Source organism: Vulpes lagopus, chromosome 14 (genome assembly GCF_018345385.1).
Source record: "Vulpes lagopus strain Blue_001 chromosome 14, ASM1834538v1, whole genome shotgun sequence".
NCBI classification, from domain to species: domain Eukaryota; kingdom Metazoa; phylum Chordata; class Mammalia; order Carnivora; family Canidae; genus Vulpes; species Vulpes lagopus.
This window is the reverse complement of record NC_054837.1, coordinates 17754132-17776943: the sequence shown is the minus strand read 5'-3', so window position 1 is coordinate 17776943 and position 22812 is coordinate 17754132. Positions and strand designations below refer to the sequence as shown.

The following is a 22812-nucleotide window of genomic DNA, read 5'->3' as shown; positions in this document are numbered from 1 at the left end:
GGTGGCGAGAGGGAGAATCCCAAGTAGGCTCCACACCCAGCGTCTGTGCCCAAGACTCAGGGCTCGATCTAACGATCCTGAGATCATGACCAGAGCTGAATCAAGAGTCAGATGCTTAACCAACTGAGCCACCTAGGTGCCTGGGGGTATAGTCATTCTTGCCTGTGGGTCCTTGCATGGCTTCGTGGGCACATACACACCCCACTGAAACCCTCAAGCTGTGCAGATTGTGGGGACGGGTGTATCCCAAGGATGGTGCAATGGAACACGTTCTTTCAGGGCAAAGTGTTTCCCAAACTTCGCAAGCGAAGCCCTCAGGGTTCTGCTGAGTCCACGTCTTCAGACAAGGAAGATGACGAGGCCACAGATTATGTGTTCAGGATCATCTACCCTGGCATGCAGTCTGAATTCGGTAAGCTGCCTTGTCTCTGAGCTCCTGGGATCCACCTGTTAGCAGATCATGAGAATGAGTCCAGGTGTTTGGAATTAGAAGACAAGTAGTCTGGACTCTGAGGCCAGCGGGGCTGGGGTTGTGGGGAACCTGAAACCAGGAAGCTGGTATCTCGGTTTTCCCCCCAAATGAGAACTATGTGCTACCTAGCTTAATAAAGATGCACCTGAGCAGAAAGTGGCATTGGGGAGTGGCAGTGTGCTCTGGAATCCTGGTTGAACTGGGGCAAGTCTCTTCACCCTCTGTGTCTTGGTTTCCTTATCTGCAAAATGGAGATGTTCACAGCACCTGCGTCATAGGACCCTTGTGGGGATTAAATGAGATAAGGCTCTTAGCACAGAATATATAAATATTAGCTGCTGTTACACTATTGCTCATGTCAAGATTCATGAGATAAAGAGGTCATCAACATAAAGTCTGTAGAATAAAGTCTCGCATACAGTCGGTCCTCAGTAAATGACAGTGAAAACAGCAGAGGGGAAACAAAGCACCAGGCACTAGCACACGAGACCCTAATGTATGTCCAGCACTTTGCACGGTGGCTGCCGTGATGTAGATGCTTGGTTAATGCAGACAGTTACTATCATTATCATCATTACTATGGGGTTATTATGAAGACTATATGTTTGAAAAGTTCTCTGAAAGAGCCCTGGCATTTATTAAGCACTGTATGGATGTCTGTTCAACAACTCAGTATTGAGTTGTAGTTTCCTTCTGTCTACCCCATTTTATTTAACCTTGGGTGGCTGTGTTCCACTTGATGGGTAATGGCTCTGAGCCTACCTGTGCTTTAGTGACCACAGCTGGGTCACAAGAGGCTCTTTTGAAAGCAGATGTCTTTCCCTGGCAAAGGTGGACCAATCATGCCAGGCCACTTCATGCTCTGGCTCTCATCCACTACTGAATTGGATCTGGGATGTGGGGCAGGCTTGGTGGTAAGTAAGGTCTTACGTTTCTTGGGTTAGCCTCATATTCATTCCTTCAGTGGGCCAGTTAGGATCAAAGCCTCATGTTTCTGTGTCGTCGAGATCCATAGAGTATCCTGAAGCATTCGTTACTACATCTCTTCCTACCCAAGAGCAGGGCCTGGAGCTGTCAAGACTCTTGGCTGTACTATGACTCTCACAGCCCTTCCAGAGAGCTGATTGATCAGAGGGGCCAGATACCCCAGGCCTGCCTTCCCAGGAAATTCTCTCCACAGGAACTCATCCAACAAATAATGTGTAGGCTTTTGCTGGGAACCAGGCTGGGTGCTGGATGTCTTACTTATTTGGGGACTGTCCATGTTAGTGTGCTGTGGCTCTGCATGTGCCAGGAGAACAGACGCTGACTGTACCCACCCACGCCCCTCTGTGCATGCCCCTCTGTTGCCAGCTCCCATTCTTAGAGTCTCTCTGCCTGAGGGTCCCTTCTGCCCATGGGTGGGGTGGGGCAGAGGTGTCAGAGAATCAGTGTCTCCCTGGAACATCCCTCAACCAAGAACTGACAAGAATTGGTGTATAAATGCCTTGGGTTGGGGCACCTGGATGGCTCAGTGGTTGAGTATCTGCCTTCGGCTCAGGGCATAATCCGGGGTTCTGGGATCGATTCCTGTATCAGGCCCTTCACAGGGAACCTGCTTCTCCCTCTGCCTGTGTCTCTGCCTCTCTCTGTGTGTCTCTCATGAATAAATAAATAAAATCTTTAAAAAACAAAAAAATAAAAATAAAAATAAATGCCCCAGCTCCCTCACCCGCTACCCTGATGAGAAAGCTCAGACCTTTGTGCTCTGCACATCTCCTGAGGTACCCCAGGAAATCAAGCACCAGTTGTGCATGGCGGCAACCTGAGTAGTAACCATTTGTTCTGCCTTCTTGTGTCTCTTCACCCATCTCTTACCGGTGCTCCTTGGAAACATCTCCCAACAGACTGCTGGAACTTGAATTCTTGTCTGCTTCTGAAGAAACCCCGATGAGCTCAGTTTATTTGGAACAAACCTTCTCAATTGTAGCCCTCCTGACATTTTATTTTTTTAAAGATTTTATTTATTTATTCATGAAAGACAGTGGGGTGGGGGGGCAGAGACACAGGTAGAGGGAAAAGCAGGCTCCATGCAGGAAGCCTGATGCAGGACTCAATCCTGGGACTCTGGGATCACTCCCTAAGCCAAAGGCAGATGCTCAACCGCTGAGCCACCCAGGCGTCCCCTTACTGACATTTTATTATTTTTTTATAAATTTATTTTTTAAAATATTTTTATTTAGTTATTCATGAGAGACAGACAGAGAGAGAGAAAGGCAGAGACACAGGCAGAGGAAGAAGCAGGCTCCATGCAGGGAGCCTCATGTGGGACTCAATCTCAGGACTACGGGATCACGCCCCAGGCCAAAGGCAGGCACTAAACCACTGAGCCACCCAGGGATCCCCCTTACTGACATTTTAGATGGAATAATTGATAGTGATTGTTTGGGGAGGAGGACATCACATGCATTATAGGATGTTGAGCAGCTTCCCTCATCTCCCCTAACTCACCACCACATAGCAAATCTGCCACCACCCCTGCCACCAAGTTGTGACACCCAGAAATGTCTCCGGACACTGCCAAGTGTCATGTAGCAAAATTGCCCCCAGTTGAGAAAAGCACACATCAGCACGTTCACCTCTACCACTGCAGCATGGCCAATGACTCCAGGCCTTATTTTCTTGTCTGTAAAATGGGAAGAACAGCACTTCCCACCCAGGATCCTATTCTGAGGAGTTAGTGTGATGATGTGTCAGACACATAATGCAAAATGCTTGTCAATGAGCAGTAGTAGGTAACATGAGCAGATGCCACTGTGTGCCAGGCCTGCCTTTGCCTCTCCAATGTTGTAACTAATTTAATCCTCACTACGGCCCTCCAAGGCGGGTACCAATGTCATCACCAACCCTCGTTTATCAGAAGAGGAAACTGAGGCACAGAAGGGGTAAGGAACTGGTCCAGAGTTGTATAGCTAATCCTCGGTGTGTTTGGAATTTGAAATCCAGTGCTCTGGCTCCAGAGCTTGTGCCTCTCACAGACCCTCCTTGCAGATTGTTTTGACCAGGATGAGGAGATATTGTGGTTGCCCCTGCTTTATCCCCAAGCTCAGATTCAGCTCACATGGAAATGTCGCTCCCATCCTTGGTTGATATTTTTAAGGGGCCTGAGCCTCACAGATCTGAAACAAACAATCATGTATGGTTTACATCTTTGGGAACAATGAAGCCCTTTCTGAAGAAGTCCCTACCTCAGAAATGGGCAGACTCCTTCCTGTGGTCCAAATTCGGCCCACTGCCTATTTTTGTAAATAAAGTTTTATTGGAACACAGCCATGCCCATTCATATCCATGTTATGTGTGGCTGCTTTTACACCATGGCAGCAGAGTGGGATTGTTGTGACAGACACCGTATGGCCCACAAAGCCAAAAATATTTACTCTCTGGCCCTTTATAGAAAAAGCTTGCAGATGCCTGTCTCAAGTAATAAGAGAGGAGTTTGGCCCTGCAGGAGGGATGATATGGTCATAAATAGTTCTAAACCCCCTTTGGGTGTCCTCTTGCCTCTGTCTCTACCACCTCTGTGTCTTCATGCACAGAGAAAGCAGAGACAAGTTCTGAAACACTGAGACAGGTTCAGAGTCAGAGGAGGGCATTTTCAGACTCCTGTATTGCTGAGACAGCCTGTACCGTCTGGCGTGGTGGGTGTGAGCCGCGTGCGACTCCCAAGCACTTGAAATGCAGCTAGTTCTTTTTTTTTTTTTAAGATTTTATTTATTTATTCATGAAAGACAGAGAGACAGAGACACAGGCAGAGGGAGAAGCAGGCTCCATGCAGGGAGCCTGACGTGGGACTCGATCCTGGGACTCCAGGATCATGCCCTGGGCCGAAGGCAGGTACTAAACCGCTGAGCCACCCAGGGATTCCCGAAATGCAGCTAGTTCGCATGAAGATGTGCGGGAAGTGTAAAAGATACTCTGGATTCTGAAGTCTTAGAGCAGTAACAAAAAAATATAAAATAGCTCATTCAGTAAGTTTGTATTAACTATATGTTAAAATGGTAACACTATGGATATACTGGGCTAAACAGAATATATTGTTGAAATTGATTTCATCTGTTTCTTTGCCCCCCTCCCCTTTTAGTGGCTACTAGAAACTTCTAAATTAAGCATGTGGCTCAGGTTGGATTCCTATCAAATAGAGCTGGTCTAGGGCAGGGTTGACATTTTGGACTGTGAAGAATTGTGTTTAGTGGAGGGGGGGATGTCTTGTGCATTATAGGATGGTGAGCAGCATCCCTGGCCTCTACCCACTAGATAGATGCCAGCAGCATCTAGCGAATTCCCAGGTTGTGACAACAAAAAACGTCTCCAGACATCACCGAATGTTCTTGAGGAGCTAAAATTGCCCCAGTTGAGACCTGGTGGTCTAAATAGAGCATGGGTGATGTTGGGGGGAAATCAGTTGAGAGAGTATGAATAGGGTCTGATTCCCCACTGAATTGGAATCCCAGCTCCACCATGTGTTCACTGGGTAGTCTTGGGCATGATGCTCACATCTGTGCCTCAGTTCACAAATCTGTAAAAAAAGATAATAATAGTACTTGGGCTCAGTGCGTGATAGTTGTCATTAGCAGAAAGAGCAGGGGGACCTTGGTCAGAAAGAGCTGTTATGCCAGTTACCACCTGCTGGGGCTGTAGGTGGTTAAGCACCACTGTCATTCTGAGCCTCAGTTTCCACTCTGCAGGATGGGAGAAGAGATGCATCCCCTACAGGGTCATTAAGCATGATAGAGCAGTCCCATGCCTGCACAGCAGCCAGTACATAGTAGGGCATTTTACAAACATCAATATTCTTTCTTCCTCGAAGCCAACATAATACATGGGAGCTGTGCGGAGCCTGGCAGGGGAGAGGTAAAGCCCTGAGGAGTGGGTTCCTTGGCTGTTTCAGTGTTCTGCTCACCGCAGACATTCTGTTTGTTTTTCTGTTTCAAGTTGCTCCTGATCCCCTGGGCAGCACTGCCCCTGTCTCCGTGCGCCCTGCCTGGACGGTGGTTCCTGCTGGCCGGTCCATGCTGATGGTGGCCCGGGGTGGTCGGTGGGTGCGAGCCAAATGGAACACCACCTTCCCCGTGCCGGGCCTGAGGCAGCAGCCCCCCAGTAATGTCTGGGCTACTCCCACCCCTGGAGCTGGGTGCTGGCCCCCTCTGCCATGTTGTCATTTGAGTCTTTGTCCCAAGGGCAAGGGAAGAGGAGACAAACTGGTGCCCTCACGCTTCCAGCCTCCACGTTGCAGGATGCAGCTTGGAGTGTTGTGAGATCGATAGTGAAGCGGTCCACTGGTGATGTGAAGTGTGAGGGCCTGGGGTGGAGGCATCCTTGCCACACCTTGCTGAAACTGATCAGTGCTTCCCTGAGATTGGCGGAGAGCTGGGGATGCTTCTCTAGAACATTTTGCAGGGACTCAGTGGTCTTTCTTGGCCAGCTCAGCAATGAGTTTGGGGAGGAGCTTTCTGCACTGCATCCACAGTTTCCTCTGCCTTGTAGCCAGGGGAAGAGGCCAGGAATTACCAGTCATCCTTGACAGGGCACAGCCCATGGAATACATGTGCACCCTGATTAACCTTCTAGGGTAGGGCTTGGCAAACGAGGTCCCATGGCTGGAGCCAGCCTCATTCTGTGCAACCCATGAGCTAAGAATTGTTCTTACGTTTTTTTAACGATCGAAAAGGAAAAAAAAAAAAAACAGAAGAAAAGTAATATTTGTGACGTGAAAAAGATATGAAAGTCAGATTTCAGTGTCCATCAAGTTCTATTGGAAAATCCCCATGCTCATGTGTCTGTATGTTGTGCATGGCTGTTTTAGCACTATGATGGCAAAGTTGAGTGATTATGATAATGGCCAAATGGCTCACAAACCCTATAATGTTTACTGCCTGGCCTTTGACAGAAGCTCCGTTTCCTGAGCCCTGTTCTTTCTAGAGAAAATAAAATTTTGCACCTGTCTGGAATTGTCAAGAGGCCAGGAAGTGAACCACAGAAATTGTAATGTCTGAGTCACTGCTCTGTTTGTCCTGCAGCCCTGCAGACGCAGTGGTTTCCATGGAGCTGGAAAGTAAGGCAGTGAGGGAAACTCTAAGTGCTATGTCTTAGGAGCTGCATCATCAGGAATCACCAATATCTGTGTTAGGAGATGAGTCATGACCTCTTGGTTCTTGAACATGGCTGCTGTTACCAAAAATTTTTTTTTATATACAGATTTAAGGGCTATATATCCAGGAGGTTTTAATGAAATAGGTCAGGGGTGAGATACAGGCATATGGCTTTTTTAACAAGCCCCCGACATGATTCTGGGTGGGGGTCTCCAACCCGTTTGAGACCCATTGATGGAACAGGCATATGGCTCAGGATGATGTACAGTGCAGGTGGCCTCATCAGCAGGAACTCCACTGGGTCCCTGGCCCTTGGTTGCCCTACCTTATTTCTTGAGTTAGGCTCCCTTCTATCTCCCTACTAAAGATTCTCTCTCCCAGAGAGTGTATCTCTGGGGACTCGGGACCATCAGCCTCCCCAGAAGCCCCCAGCAGGCCCCACTTCCTTTTTGTCAGCCTCCTATGAGGACACTTGAATGACAACATGGTGAGGCTTGGCCTTCTGCTCTGGGATAGATCTGTTTTCTTGGCTCTTGGCTCTCTCTCTCCCCCCCGCCCCCCATTCCCCACCTCTTCTTCTCTACAGTTCTCATCAGCTCTGCCCATCTGCTGAGGGCCCCAAATCTTGGTGGTGGCTTTCACTGGATCAGGTGGGCTCAAAGGTCTGGGTCAGATCATGATTGGGGTCACTGTCTCCGACTGTCACATTCAGGGTCTTCCCCTGCGTCTCTGCTGGCCTAGGGGCAAGCTGCTTGCTTTGGGATGAGGTTTCTGTGACCCACATAGGCTTAACCAGGGCTCTTGCTGCATCCCTTCTGTCCACCACAGTTCCCCAGGACCTGATGGATGTCTCTGTGAGCAACCTACCATCCCTCTGGCAACCCAGTCCCCGGAAATCCTCCTGCTCATCCTGTTCACAGAGTGGCTCGGCTGATGGTGGCTCATCCAATGGCTGCAACCATGAGAGGTTTGAGGGGCTTAATCTGTGGGTGGAGGGTATGGAAAGATTTGCCAGAGATTTGTAGATACTCATTTCTTGTCCAGCACTGAATTCAGAGGAGGAATATAAGCTACGGAATCATTGAGGTCTGGGTTAAATTCTGGCCTTGCAAACTCATAGCTCTCAGAGCTTCCTTATATGTATCAGTCAGGATAAATAAGGTTATGTGGCAGTAGCAAACAGTCCCAAAATCTCAGTGGCTTAGTACGGCAAAGATTGATTTATTGGGCAGACCGTATGTCTATCTATCAGGGATCAGCCGGAGGCTCTGCTTACTCTCTATTCAAGGTCCGCGCTGATGGAGCTTGAATATTACCAGTCACAGTGACTGGGAAAGGGAAAGGTAGCTCTGGGGCGCCTGAACAATTAAACGCTGCTCATCTCTCACTGACCCCATCCATAGTAGACTGCGCAGTGCAGACCTCTCATGCTCCTGGCAGAAACTAGAAATACTACTTAATGTCAACCACATGTGTCTCAGTTTGCTCCTCCACCAAATGGGGACACAAGTCCTTGCATTGTGTAGCTGTTGTAAGGGCAGATCAGATACTGATCTGATGTGGCCCGCATGTGGTCGCCGGCACTCGGTAATGTTCAGTAAGTGACATTTCTTATTTTATTGGATAAAGGTAAATCCCCAGGTCACCTCTCTCCTTGTGCATAGATCTCATATGTCTTCTGGGCTACTCCGTGCATGCATGAGACTGGTCTTGTTTCCCACAGACCCCACCTGGCCTGGCTGAAGAGAATAGAATCCCTTTTTCCATGCTGGGCCTCTGGCCCAATGAGTGGTCTAGTCTTCAGCTACAGGAGCTTAGGGGGTGGGAGCTGGCATCAAATTTTTGAAGTTATCTAAGGCCTGGCTTTCAGCATATAGTCTACAGACCTGGAGCAGCATCCCTGGGGGCGGATTCTCAGTCCATCTCGCTAGACCTAGTAAAGCAGAATTTGCATTTAACAAGATCCTAAGATCATGTGTGCACTTTTGAGAAGCACTGATATAACCAGAGAGACTCACATGTTTGTGCACATCAGGATCACCAGGCAGAGGTGATGACTGGTTCCAAGACAACTTCCTTAGGGGTCCTGGTTGAGTAGGTCTGCGAGGGGCCCAGGAATCCACACGTTGGAGAAATTCCAAGTGATTCTTGGGCTGGTGGTCCATGGGCTGTTGAAAAACGATGTTCTAACCTAGCATCCCCTCGTGTGACATCTACTTTACACGCCTGTAGTGACGGGGAGCCCACCACCTTTTACATAGCCAAGTCCACTGTAGAGCAGCCATCCGTGTGATTCTCTTAGGTAAACTGAGCAAGCCTGAGCCCCACCAACCTGAAGGCATCATGAGGCTGATTTTACTGTTTAATGCCTCCATGTGTGTAAGTGGAGGACTTTAGCCATGCCTCCTCCCTGTCTCCCTGAGCTTTCCTGGGTGTCCCTTAGCATGTCCTGAGAATAAATATGCATATATTCTTCCACTCTGTTCTCTGTGAGGATGCACAACACTCCTATCAGCAGTCTTTGATGGGGCCTTACTCCCCTCTCCTCTTTCAGCCAAGTCAGCCCCCTAAGTTCCCATGCAAGGAGGAGCTCTGAGGCATCACCTCCTTTGCAGTCAGCCAGACTCTGAGTCCAGCTTGGCTCAGTTTGGTTTAGAAGTCAGAACTCTTTCTGCAAGTGACAGAAACCCACTTCAGACTAGTCCAGACACAAAAGAAAATCTCAACAGAACTGAGAAATCCAGAGGTACAGTGACTTTCAGGCATGGTTGGTTCCAGATGCTCAATACAGATATTTCTGTTTCTTCTGCTCTTGCCTCTGGTTGCCTCTGTGATGGTTTCATTCTCAAGGAGGCCCTTCCTATGCAGTGGCAGAAATGGATCCCAGCAGCCACTGCCCTACATCCCTCTGGTTTAGGAACTCGAGCAGAGAAAAGAGTGTGTATTTCCCTATGGTTCCAGCAAAAATCCTGGGGCTCATTCTCATTGGCTCAGGTTGGATCACAAGACCACCTCTTACCCCATGACTGTGACTCCAGCCTGAGTCCTGTACTGGGTAGAATCAGCCCCATCCAAACCATAGGGACAGAGAGTTGGGGAGAGAGTGACCCCAAAACTGGATAGGAGAAGTGGCAGTATGGGTGGAAACAGTAGTACTCCAGAGTCCCCTTGATTGGCTGGTTTTAACCTGTACCCTACAGGTAATGAGCTGTGTTCCTCCAGGAAACGTGGGTTCTGTGTGGTCTTTCTTCAGTGTCCTCTTTCTCCACCTGCAGGGCTCCCCTGAAGCTTCTCTGTGACAACATGAAATACCAGATCCTTTCCAGAGCCTTCTATGGATGTGCGTATTGACATTATTCGCCATTGTGGTCTATGGGTGTGATTTTTTAAAAAGATTTTATTTATTTATTCATGAGAGACACAGAGAGAGAGGCAGAGACACAGGCAGAAGGAAAAGCACTGGAAGCCTGATGTGGAACTTATCCCAGGACCCCAGGATCGTGACCTGAGCCAAAGGCAGATGCTCAACCACTGAGCCACCCAGGTGTCCCTATGGGCGTGTTTACTGGATGCCTATCACAAGGCAGCAGTATCAGGAGAAGGACCCTGCCTTTGGCACGTGAACCTTGGCTCCTCTATTTCCTAGATGCATCTAGTTATAGTGAAGTTTGGTGGATTTGCCTGAGCCTCAACTTCCTCAACCAAAGATTGGGGATAAATTTTATCTCTGGGTGCTAAGAGAGGGCAGCAAATGATGGGGCTTCTCAGTGGCAGGGGTTTAGTTAATTGCCATTGTATCCCCAGTACCCACTTAGAGGATCTGTTTTCAGAATTAAATGAGAAGCATGTATAAATCCCCTGGCACCTAGCATTACACATCAAAAATGCTCAGTAAAAGTCAGTTCCCCTCACCTGTGGGCAGAAGCAGAAGAGTAAGGAGAAGTTAAAAATCAAAACTTAAATAGAGGAATTCTGATGATTTCCATTTAACACATGAGGAAACTAAGGCAGAAAGAGGCAAGTGACTTATCCAGGGTCACACAGCTAATCCGGGACAGCTGGGACTCAGGCCTGCCTGATCACAAAGGCTGTTTTTTTACTCTACTATACTGATTCTTAGCACATTTTATTTCCCCAGCCTCCCAGCCTAGATGGGGGTATATACCATGTGTATTTTCATGGATTCCAGGACAGTGTTAATACGTCCTACATGGGCCTGGGGAATAACAGTACCCACTGGTGTGCCCAACCACCTGGAGAGGCAAGGCAGCCTGAGCTCCCAAGATCAAGGTTATTACATGTTCTGTTATCACCCCTCCCCATTGCCTAATGGAGGGCCTGGTGTGGAGCAGGCCTGGGATGAGTATTTATGGGACCCAAGTGGAAGAGCTTCCTGATGGAAGGGTTGGGGGGGGTCAAGATGGATCTTGAACATTATCACATTCAATGACTAACCCCTGATGGTGGTTGAGAGGCCAGGTTCTGGGGCTGTGCAGCTTGGGTTCAAATCCCAACTCTGTACTTCCTAGCAGTGTGACCTGGGCAAGAGACACGGCAGCCTTGCCTCAGTTTCCCCATCTATAAGGTGGAAAAGATAGGAGTACTTGTTTCATATGGTTGTCATGAGAATTTAATAAGTTAAGTGTGTGAGCTCTGAGCAGCTCCCTGGCACGTGGTATGTGCTTGTATAAGGGTTAGCCATATCTTTCTCCCTCTTCCTCCCTTTCCCCTCCTCGCTCTTCCCCCCCTTCCTTTCCCCCTCCCCCTCCTTCCTCCTATCTCCCCATCTCTTCTTTATCCCCTCTTTCTTCCCCTTCTCCCCTTCCTTTACCTCTTCCCCCTCCTCTCCCTCATTCCTGACAGGGGTGAGTCCTCAGGCTCCAGAAGGCCAGGGTCCTCTCTGGGAGTTGCTAAGGGAGAGCCAGAGGGAGGGGGCACAGTCAGAGCAAACACAGGCTGGCATTTGGTGAGTGCCTCCTGTATACCAAGGTGCTGTGCCCTCCAGGTGCCCAGGGCAGAGCAGGTGAAGGGTGGTGGGTTGGCGGGCATTTCTTCAAGAGTGCAGGGCCATCTTTGAAAGCAAACTGGGTGCATCTCCCAGGGCTTTCTTTATCCAACTGCACTCTGAACAAGAGTCGTCCACCTCTGCCATTCCCCTCTCTTGGGATGAATTAGAGGCATGCAGAGGCACAGAGAGCCTGTGGGGTTACTGGCTCCCTGCCACCCCTTTCCCTGCCTCCTGTCCATAGATTAAATGCCTTGGCTTCCAGTAGAGGAGGTAATATCACCCTGGCCCAGTCTGAGAAAGGTGATTAGATGTCCTCAGGCTCACACAACTCTCAACAAGTGATTTTGCCCCTCAGAGCCCCTTCCTCGCCAAGAAGGGAGGGATGATGGGACTTTTCTAGGTCATGAGGGTTCACTAGGATCGCAGGTGAGACAAGGCAAGGGGGGTGAATGGTGGATGATGGCACTTTCCCTTCCTCCCTCCACCAGGGCTTGCCTACTGCAGACACCTGTCCACTGTGAGGACCCACCTGTCAGCCCTGGTCAATCACATGATCGTGTCTCCAGACTCACCCTGTGATGCTGGGCATGGGCTGACGGCCAGGATCTGGGAGCAGTACCTTCAGGATAGCACAGTAAGTATTGGCTTGGCTTGGCCTGCCCTGAGGCAGAGCCTGTGGGGGGACCGTCTTGTCATCTGAGCAGTAGACCCACCTGCTTGTGGGGGCTCAAGGCTCTTATGACACCTTTGGGTTCTACAAACCTAACCTGAACGCCCCTCTTTTCTTGAAAGTTCAAGACCCACAACCTGCTTCTGCCTGTAGGAGTGAGGATCAAGGAGGATGGAAAGTACACATGCTCGCCTGGAAGGAGTAAGAATGAACCTGTCACCAAGCGTTTATTAAGCACCAGCTGTATGCTTGGTGCTATGGGAGGTGCTGTGAGTCCTCAGCAGGAAGAGACTTACAGTCCAGTTGAACTACTTAGAATGATGAAAGTAGCTAAATCAGAGGAGGCAGTAGGGCGGAGAAAAGCCCACCACCATCCAGAACTCTTCCATCTCTGCCTCGGGGCCTGAGAATCCTCCCATTAGATATTTCACCTGGAGACAGATTTCTAAGATTTTCTTATTAGAAGCCGAATGTCCCTAACAAGGAAGATGTTCATGTTTGAAAAAAGGTTCATGGTCGAATAGTTTGGGTAATGAAATGAGTTAGCTCTTCTGAATCCTGTAGAACTTCCTAGAACCTTGGCTAGGGGATTACGCTTGTCGCTCTCAAGAAATTGGGGGGCTGCGGTGTGGGTGTGGGAGAGCATATGGAACAGCCCCTCAAATTGGGCTATAGGGACCTTTGTTGAAAAAGTACCTCCCATGGCTGGTGGAAGACCATCATTTTTTTTTAAAGGTGATTTCTTTTTTAAGGATTTATTTATTTATTCATGTGAGACACACAGAGAGAGAGAGAGAGGCAGAGACACAGGCAGAGGGAGGAGCAGGCTCCATGCATGGAGCCAGACGCGGGACTCGATCCCGGATCCCAGGATCATGACCCGAGCCAAAGGCAGATGCCCAACCCCTGAGCCACCCAGGCATCCCCAGAAGCCATTTTGATAGACACTGGTTTAACCACTGCCAGGAGCAGACATTCAGAAGAGATACCTATTTCCTCCACATGGGATATGACTGCAGTGGCTCAGTCCACTGGGTGCCTTCCCACCCGAGTCCTGGGGAGGGCCAAGCTGAGGAGCACCTGGGTCAGGCTGGCTTCCTCATGCTGGGGAAAGGTACTATTCTGTGTATTAATTTGGGAATGCTGGAGGACTTTGGGAAAAACAAGCTGGTTCCCAAACCTGGACAAGCAAAAGGGTTGTTTGACTTTTTTTTTTTTCCCCAAAATAGCTATTTTTCTAAACGACAGAAGGAATGCCTACTTAACTGTGATAATTCAAACAATGAAGAATGCAGGTGTATAGAACAAAAATTGTTTACATATCTTTTTTTTCTGCCACAGCATACTCTCATTCTGATCCCCTGAGTTAATGATAATGTCAGTTACATAGAGGCCCTGCCATATATTTCCTGTGCTTTATACATCCATAGATATATTTGTAATTCTTATTTTTTTAAATGAAGTGACATTATATTTGTATTTTAAGCAACAACTTCATTTTATATCCAAGATGTCTTTCAGATCTCTAGGTGAAATATTGAATGCTAGATCCTTAGCACCTCATAGATGAGTAGCCCATAATTTATTTAAATCTTCCCCTAATGATAGACATCTGGGCTCTTTCTTCTCTTAAAAATTACTTTGAACAGTGCTTCAGTCGACATCTTTATACACACATATCATTCTGACTAGTGCTTTTATTTCAAGGGTAGATTCCTAGAAATAAAATTGATTGATATGCATTTAAAATTTGAATAGATACACTAGCTTACTTTCTCAAAAAAAAATCATAATGTTCATAATCCCTGGCAGCCTAGGAGAGTGCACATTTCTTGAGGAATTCAAAAAATTTATAGACTTCTAGGCTCCACTCCAACTTTACTAATTTAGCATCTCTGGGAGTGGAGCCCAAGAATTTATATTTTTTGAAAGTTCCCCAAATGCTTCTAGTGCTCTCTGCAGTTTGAGAGGCACTAGTCTAAGGACAAATTGGTTGAAAAAGTAAAGTAGGGATCCCTGGGTGGCGCAGCAGTTTGGCGCCTGCCTTTGGCCCAGGGCGCGATCCTGGCGACCCAGGATCAAATCCCACATTGGGCTCCCGGTGCATGGAGCCTGCTTCTCCCTTTGCCTGTGTCTCTGCCTCTTTCTCTCTCTCTCTCTCTGTGACTATCATAAATAAATAAATTAATTAAAAAAAAAAGTAAAGTCGCCAAAAATGAATATTTTTTGTCTAATGCTTTTACAGTCCTTTCACAAACTGGCTGTATTTTTACCCTTCTTGGTTGCATTGTTGTATTAGGGTGGCCTGAGCTGCAGTAACAGATGGTCCCCACTATTTCAGTTGCTTGACACCATGGAGTGTATTTCTTGCTCACTGAAGAGTCCTGGGTAGGGATTCCTGGAGTGAGCATCTGTCCTCCCACCAGAGGTTCAGGGGTCTTTCTTTCAGTCTTGTGGCTCCAGGATCCTCCAGGGGCTCATGGTCATCTGCCTCTAGGTTGCAGAGGGGAAATGCAGAGTCTGAAGGGAGTACACCTGCTTCTTCAAGCTCTGGCTTGGAAATGACTTCTATCACATCCTGTCACATCCCACTGGCCAGCACCTAGTCACATGGCCACATCTAACTGCAAGGGAGGCTGGAAATGGAGTCCACCTGTGGGCTCCAGGACCCAAGCAGGTGGATTTTTGATGAAGAGTTTATAGCCTCAGCCACCAATAGTCCTCTGATTTTAAACAGCTTTGACAAGGATGTCTGCAGAACACAAATTAAAATTTCCAACAAAAACGAAGAGTGGTTGGTTTTGCCATTATGGTTGAGTATATCTAAGATGGGCATTAATATGTAGAATCAGTGGGACGCCTGGCTGGCCCAGTCAGTAGAACATGTGACTCTTGATCTCAGGGTTGTGAGTTCAAGTCCCATATTGGACATAGAGCTTACTTTAAAACATGTGAAGTAATGCTTGTAATTTTAGAATGTAAGTAAGGAGATAGGAGGACACAGAACCCTACTTCCCTTCAGAGTAGCTTTCCAGCAGTCATTGGTACTTTTCTTTTTCTTTTTTTTTTTAAGATTTTATTTATTTATTAATGAGAGACACACAGAGAGAGAGAGAGAGAGAGAAAGAGAGAGAGAGGCAGAGACACAGGCACAGGGAGAAGCAGGCTCCATGCAGGGAGCCTGACATGGGACTCGATCCCAGGTCTCTGGGATCAGGCCCTGGGCCGAAGGCAGGCACCAAACCGCTGAGCCACCCAGGGATCCCTCATTGGTACTTTCCATACACACACACATGAACAGCTAGGACCTGCTGGTCCCCTATCATGACTAATTATAACTCCAAAGCCTTTGCCTGAAAATGAATTTTTAAAAAGAGGGCAAGTCTATTTGACAGTACAGCAGACAGTTGTTAAAGTCATCCTAGTGTACACAGAAGTTATTAGTGCATGAAGAACCAGCTGGAAATGTTCATTTTGGATTGATTTGCTTTTAAACAATTTTCTTTGAGCTGTGTCAAGATTAGTAATTTTGAGATGATGTTGCCATATCAACACAATGTGCAAAATTGACTAAAAGTTAAGTAGAAATGTTAATTCATTCTGTACTGACCTTTTGGAGTTTTTTGCAAACAAATGGGCTCACACTAGATATGTTCTGCACCTTGCTTTTTTTTTTTCCCACTTAACATTACACTTTGAACATTTTTCTGCGTAAGTTCTCATGGATGCTCCTCCTGTCCTTTCTACTCTTTCTTGGTTTTTCCTATGTAGGGATACATTGTTCCCCCATCAGCGGGCAGTTGGGGGCTTTCCCAAATGATGCCATGATGGCTTTGCTTATTCACACCATGATCTCTAAAGGCCAGATCTGAGGAGTGGGCCTGCCAGGTCACAGAGTCCACCTTCTGGTTTTCTGTTAACCAAACCCTTTACTTCCTCCCACTTACCACAGAGATATGAGGAGCAGGAGCTGCTACGCCTCATCTACTATGGGGGCATCCAGCCAGAGATCCGCAAGGCCGTATGGCCCTTCCTCCTAGGCCACTACCAGTTCGGGATGACAGAAACAGAAAGGAAGGAGGTTGGTTGCCCCCAGTGGGCAGTGGGGTCTTTGGCAACAAAAGGAGCCAGGTACTGTGGGGCTGGGTGTGCTCTGGTTCTGTATTGGACCAAGATGGGGTACGGGGATGTGGGGGAACAGGAAGCTCTAGAGCGGTGCTTTCCAGTAGAAATACAATGCAAGCCCCAGATGCCATTGTTTAAATTGTTATTTTGAGATAATTATAGATTCACATACTTACAGGTAATAGTACAGAAGGATCTCATGTATCCTTTATCCAGTTTTTCCCAATGGTAGCATCTTACAAAACTACAATACAATATATCAACCAAGGCATTGATATTTGTCTGTGTGTGTGTGTGTGTGTGTGTGTGTTGTACATGTGAGTGTATCTGTGTGTAGGTTTGTATATCACCACTGCAGTCAACATATTAAACATCTCCGGTGCTACCAGGGTCCTCGTGTTGCCCTGTTGTTAGCCACACCTCCCAGCCTAACATCTGGCAATAGCCAGTCTGTTCTTCATTCCTGCAATTTTGTCATTTCAACAATGTTGTGTAAGTGGAATGTGGTATACAACCTTTTGGGATTGACTTTTTCACTCAGCATAATCCTCTGGTAATCTGTCCTTTTTTTCTTTTTAATTTTCTTTATTTATTCATGAGAGATGCAGAGAGAGAGGCAGAGACACAGGTAGAAGGAGAAGCAGGCTCCATGCAGGAGCCTGACGTGGGACTCGATCCCGGGACTCCAGGATCGTGCCCTGGGCCGAAGGCAGGTGCTAAACCGCTGAGCCACCCAGGGATCCCCTAATCTATCCTTCTTATGGCTAAGAGTTCTGTGCTGTTCCATGACCTGGGTATGTCACAGGTTGACTATCCACCTGTTGGTGGAGAGGTGGGTTGTTTCCCAGTTTGGACTATTACAAATAAAGTTACAGTGAACATTCATGTTTTTGTGGGAGCGTAAGTCGTCCTTAAGTGCTCAGGAGTATAATTGCTGGGATACACGCTGTGAATGCTTAGTTTTGGAAGAAACTGAAGCTTTTGCAGTGGCTGAGCCATTTCATACTCCCGCCAGCAATATTGGAGTGATCCACACCTGAATCTGCCCTGGGGTTTTAGTCTCATTGCTATGTTTTATGTTAGCCACTCAGGCAGGTGTAAATGACATTTCATTGTGGTTTTAATTTGCATCTCCCAAATAGTCAGTGATATCAAACATCTTTGCACATGCTTACTTCCTACCTGTGTATCTTTGGTGAAGTGTCTGTTCGCATCTTTTGTCCATTCTCTAGCTGAATTGTTTGGGTTTTTACCGTTGCATTTGAGAGTTCTTTATATATTCTAGATACTCCTTCTTTTTTGGATAAATGGCTTGCAGATATTTTCTCCCGGTCTATGTCTTGTCTTTTCATTCTCTTAATGAGATCTTCTGCAGAACAAATTTCTAAATTTTTGATGAGGTTCAGTTAATCAATATTTCCTCATATACATTGTGCTTTTCGTGTCAAGTCTAAGAACATTTTTGCTTAGCCCTAGGTCCCGAAGATAATTCTCCTGTGTTTCTTTTCTCAAAGTCTTATAGTTGTACATTTTACCTTTAAGTCTGTAATCCATTTTGAGTTCATTTTTGTATAGAGTGAGTGGTTTAGGTCAAGGTTCATTTTTTGGCCTGTGATGTCCAGTAGCTCCAGCACCATTTGACAGAAAGGCTATCCTTCCTCCATTGAATTGCTTTAGTGTCCTTGTCAGCAATCAGATGGTCATATTAGTGTGGATTTTTCATTCTGTTCCATTGATCTAATCCCACTCTGCAATGAGTAATCCTCAACTGATACCTACACTGGAGCACATATGTTAATCTTAAATGTTTAGCTAATGTTTTAATAGTCCCATTTTGAAAAGTAGAAAGAAACAGATGCCCTATATTAAATATTTTAAAATGATTAGTTCACGAGAAGTTGCAAAAAGTGCAATTGAGAGGCCATGCCATACCCATCACTTGGCTTTCCCCAATAGAAACGTCTCCTAGAGCAGTGGGGCATTATCAAAACCAGGATGTTAGCATCAGCATACCGCTGGCTCCACTACAGACCCCACTAAGATTTCACCAAGTGCTGCATTAGCTCCTGTGTATGAGTGTGTGTGTGTGGGGGGGGAGGTCCTAAATCATTTCATCAAGATGAAATTAATTTTAGCAATATGTTTTATATTTAACCCAACATATCGTATCCAATATATTACAATTTCAGGGTATAATCCACATAAAAATTATTGAGATATTCTACATTTTTTTATTCATACTAAGTTCAAAACATGGCATTTTACATTCCATATCCAAGTACCACCTGTGCTATTATATATTTGTCAGTAAATTGACTCACTGTGAATATCGTCTATTGATTTATTTTTAAAGATTTATTAATTTATTGATGAGAGACACAGATTGAGAGAGAGAGGCAGAGACATAGGCAGAGGAAGAAGCAGACTCCTCCTTGCCGGGAGCCCGATGTGGGACTTGATCCTGGATCCTGGGATGATGGCCTGAGCTGAAGGCAGGTGCCCAACTGCTGAGCCACCCAGGTGTCCCAGTATAGTTTATTTAAAAAGATATTTTACACTGAGGAGGGCACTTGATGGGATGAGCACTGGGTGTTATACTATATGTTGGCAAATTGAATTTAAATTTAAAAATATATTTAAAAATAAATAAATATTTTATATCCCTGCCATCAATGGAAAACTGACCATAAAAATAAATAGGATATGACAAAAGGTTGTAATTCATTTCCACATAAATGCTGTAGCCTACCTTAGGACTGCTCTCTCTTTGTTAAAAAGGGGATTATGAAGGGTTGGTTATAGGAGGTGTTCAAGACACTATAGCACCAGACTGACGTTTCCCATAATCCTAAAAGTTAAAGGGGAGCTGAAGATAGAAATCTCACTGTGATTCTGTATAAGAACCCATGCCAGTGAACGATGATCTAAAATCATCCCAGGGATAGCATGAGGCCCCTACCATGCTTCACCCTCTGCCTGCTGGGCTCCTGGCAAACAGGAACATTGTTCTGGGGGTACCAGGCCCTGTGCTCGGGACCAGAGACCCAGCAGTGCATTAGACGAGGTCCTTGCCAGTTTAGTGGGGGTTGTGCGGAGTCACATGGAGGGGGCAAACCCAGGGGTTTTAAGAGCTCCTAGGAGGCACCTCTGCCGAAGGCTCCCTGCTTGATTTCCAGGCAAGTGGGATGAGAAAGGGCCTCTGGAAAGAGGGGCGGGCAGCAAGAGCAAAGCCTGGAGACAGGTGCATGATGCTGTGTGCAGATATCTGTGTAGGTTTGTGTGGGGAGGGGTAGGAAGTGTGTGGTGGTGGAGAACATAAAGGACAGGAGGGTGGGGGCCACAGTGAGAGGTGGGGCTGGTGAGGAGGCTGCCAAGGGGTAAATGTATAGGAGGGGCCAAGCTCGGACAAGCAGGCACTGGGAAGGATGCTATTGGGGTCATCCTGGTGCAGGGTCATGGAAACCTAGCTTAGGAAAGCAGTGGGAACGCGGAGGTGTGCTGAGCTGAACCTTCTGGTGGTCAGTGAGTGGGAGGACAGGCCTTGGGGCTTGGGGTAGCCTTGGGGCTACCTCGAGCCTCTCTCTGGAAGCCCTAAATAACTAAAGGATTCCCCACCGCTCCAAGCCCAGGCACGGGGCAGGCTCCCTGCCCTCTCTCTTCCCCTTTGTACCCGTCCATATCCTTACTTAGATCAGACTGTCTGCCCCCATTTATGCCCAGAGGCCTGGCAAACACAGAGCCTGTTACCTGGGCCATGTATCAGGAGCAACGCAAGCTGCTCTCCTGTCTGCTGACACAGCACAAGAAAAATACTTGAAATCTATAGCCCTGCTATAAGGCTGCTGCTGGAGTAAGGGGAGACGTTGGTTTTGTTCATCCTTGTATTCTCAGCACCTGGCCCCACATTGGGGACATGGGAGGCCCTCAGTACATGTGTGGAGGGAGTGGATGGATGAATGGAGTGGGGCATTCTGCTCGTCTTGTTTTCCCTATGCCTGGCGTGGTACCTAGCGCATAGTAGGTGCTTCCCGAATTATGGGTAAATGAGTGGACAAGGAAGGAGAGAAGGAAGGTAATAAGAAAGGAAAGAAACTTCCTTTGTCCAGTCCACCTTCAGTACCCTCCAGACTTAGTATACTGCCTGGCAGAGTAGAAGCTCCACAGATTTTTTTTTAATTTTTATTTATTTATGATAGTCACACAGAGAGAGAGAGAGAGAGAGGCAGAGACATAGGCAGAGGGAGAAGCAGGCTCCATGCACCAAGAGCCCGAAGTGGGATTCAATCCCGGGTCTCCAGGATAGCGCCCTGGGCCAAAGGCAGGCGCTAAACCGCTGCACCACCCAGGGATCCCGCTCCACAGATATTTGAATGTGTATGTGAATGAATGAATTGATGGATGGATGGATGGATGGATGGATGGATGGATGGATGGATGAATATAAGGGAGGAAGCAAACACTGAAAGAGAGAAGTAGCCTCACACGTTTGTGTATCCCTAGGGCCTAGCCAGCGCCCTGCTCATAGTAGGTGTTCAGTCAGTGTCCACTGGATGTCCATGAATGATGGCTGGGTGTCTCCAGGGCTGAGGGCCCCAGGTCAGAGCCAGCGTCCTCTTTTGGGTTGGGCTGGCTCTCCTCCAAGGTGATGTTGCCTCTGTCCCGGCAGGTGGATGAGCAGATTCACGCGTGCTATGCACAGACCATGGCTGAATGGCTGGGCTGCGAGGCAATCGTGCGGCAGAGGGAGCGGGAGTCCCATGCAGCTGCCTTGGCTAAATGCTCATCAGGGGCCAGCCTGGACAGCCACCTGCACCGGATGGTGCACCGGGACTCCACCATCAGCAATGAGGTGATGCGCACCACACATCTGGGAGCACGGGGGGTGATTAAGGCCGGAATCCCCTCTGTTTAGTTGTTGCAGGGATGGTGATGGCTGGGCATCTGGAGGCAGAATCACACCCCTAGTGTTTGGGTGGGAGGTGACTGGAGTTTGGTAGACCTGCATCTGAATCCACCCTCACAATTTCCTAGCTGTGGGGCCTCAAGCAAGCACCTTTACTTATGGGCCTCAGTTTCCACATCTATAAAATGGAAACAGTCATTTGCATAGGGGAGGTTTGTGTGTGCAGCTCACACGAGGTAGTGCATACAAAGCACCTAGCACAGAACTAGACCTTCATGTGATCTGCAAACGCTCGCTGAGTACCCACTATGTGCCGGCGACCATCAGGAACATCCTGGAATGCCAGGAACACTCCAGTGACTGAGTCTCTGCTCTCACAGAACCTCCAGTTTAGCATCCCAAAGAAGGAGCTGAGAAGAAAGTTAATTCTCTTCACCAGTGACGTACACTCATCAGTTGCCAGCAATCATACTGCACAGCATAGCAAGCAGCCACCAAAAGTCAGTGGCTTCTCACAGTAAACACTGAATGTGCCTCACTATCTGGCTCAGCTGAGCACTTCTGCTCAGAGTGGGGCTGGCAGGGCTCATCCTTGTGCCTGCTGTCAGTGCCTGGTCAGCTGGAAGGTTTGTCGCTCTTTGCTGGGCTCTCTCACCTGTCTGGGGTGAGCGGGCTGTGCTCCACACCCTCCGGCAGGCTGAGCTGGGCACGTTCTCATCATGAACGCAGATCATAAAAAGACAAAGTGGAAATACATGGGTACCGGTTAAACCTCTGCACTGGCGAGGTTGCTGACATCCCACTTGACCAAAGCAGGAACTAGGAGTTATAGGGCAAAAGCATGTACACAGAGAGGGGATTGAAAAAAAAAAATCAGGCCATTTAGTGCCAACCAGTCACTCAGAGTTGAACTTAAATACTGGAAGTCTCAAGTACAGGGCAGTTAAAGGTGAGGTTTTCTGGTTGCAGGAGTAGCAGGGAGGTGGGGTCCAGGGGCTGCTGTGTGACTCCTGAGGAGGCTCCAGGGAGTAGAGGGAGTTCCCCTGCCCCCCACTCTCCTTGTACAGACAGGAAGCAGAGGCACTGATGGGCCTGCCCAAGTCAGGAATAGAGATGAGACCTCACTTGCAGAATCTGTGCCTGAGCTGAGTGCAGGGCCCCAGAGCCTGGATGCAGCCTCACCCTTGCTCTCTTGGCCTCTTTTTTTTTTTTTTTTATCAGTCCTCCCAGAGCTGCAGTTCCGGCCGCCAGCATGTCCGCCTGCAGAGTGACTCCAGCAGCAGCACACAGGTGACCTTCCGGAGGCCCCACGCCTCCCCCCGCCCCCACCCCGTCCTTCCCTCCCCACTCTACCCACACATTCCTTCCAGCTTGGAGTAAAGGGAATGGACGCTAGTCATCTACAGGTGTCACTTATGGTTTATTTGTTTTACCTTTTTTTAAAATTTTTTTTTAATTTTTTAATTTTTTTTTTAAATTCATGATAGACATACAGAGAGAGAAAGA

The 22812-nt window shown here is 47.7% G+C and overlaps 1 protein-coding gene across 3 annotated transcripts in view; it reads left to right on the top strand.

Moving 5' to 3' along the window:
• SGSM1 (small G protein signaling modulator 1) overlaps window positions 1-22812 on the top strand; it is a 68411-nt gene that overhangs the window by 27686 nt on the left and 17913 nt on the right. For 2 of the 3 annotated variants that reach the window (XM_041729329.1, XM_041729328.1), the window contains 7 exons: window positions 280-412; window positions 7429-7567; window positions 9876-9940; window positions 12097-12242; window positions 16231-16359; window positions 21070-21252; window positions 22528-22596. In XM_041729329.1, the coding sequence (XP_041585263.1) occupies window positions 280-412; window positions 7429-7567; window positions 9876-9940; window positions 12097-12242; window positions 16231-16359; window positions 21070-21252; window positions 22528-22596 (864 nt within the window). Of the gene's footprint in view, window positions 1-279; window positions 413-5443; window positions 5609-7428; window positions 7568-9875; window positions 9941-12096; window positions 12243-16230; window positions 16360-21069; window positions 21253-22527; window positions 22597-22812 lie in introns of all 3 variants that reach the window. The other variant, XM_041729327.1, reaches the window with a different exon arrangement.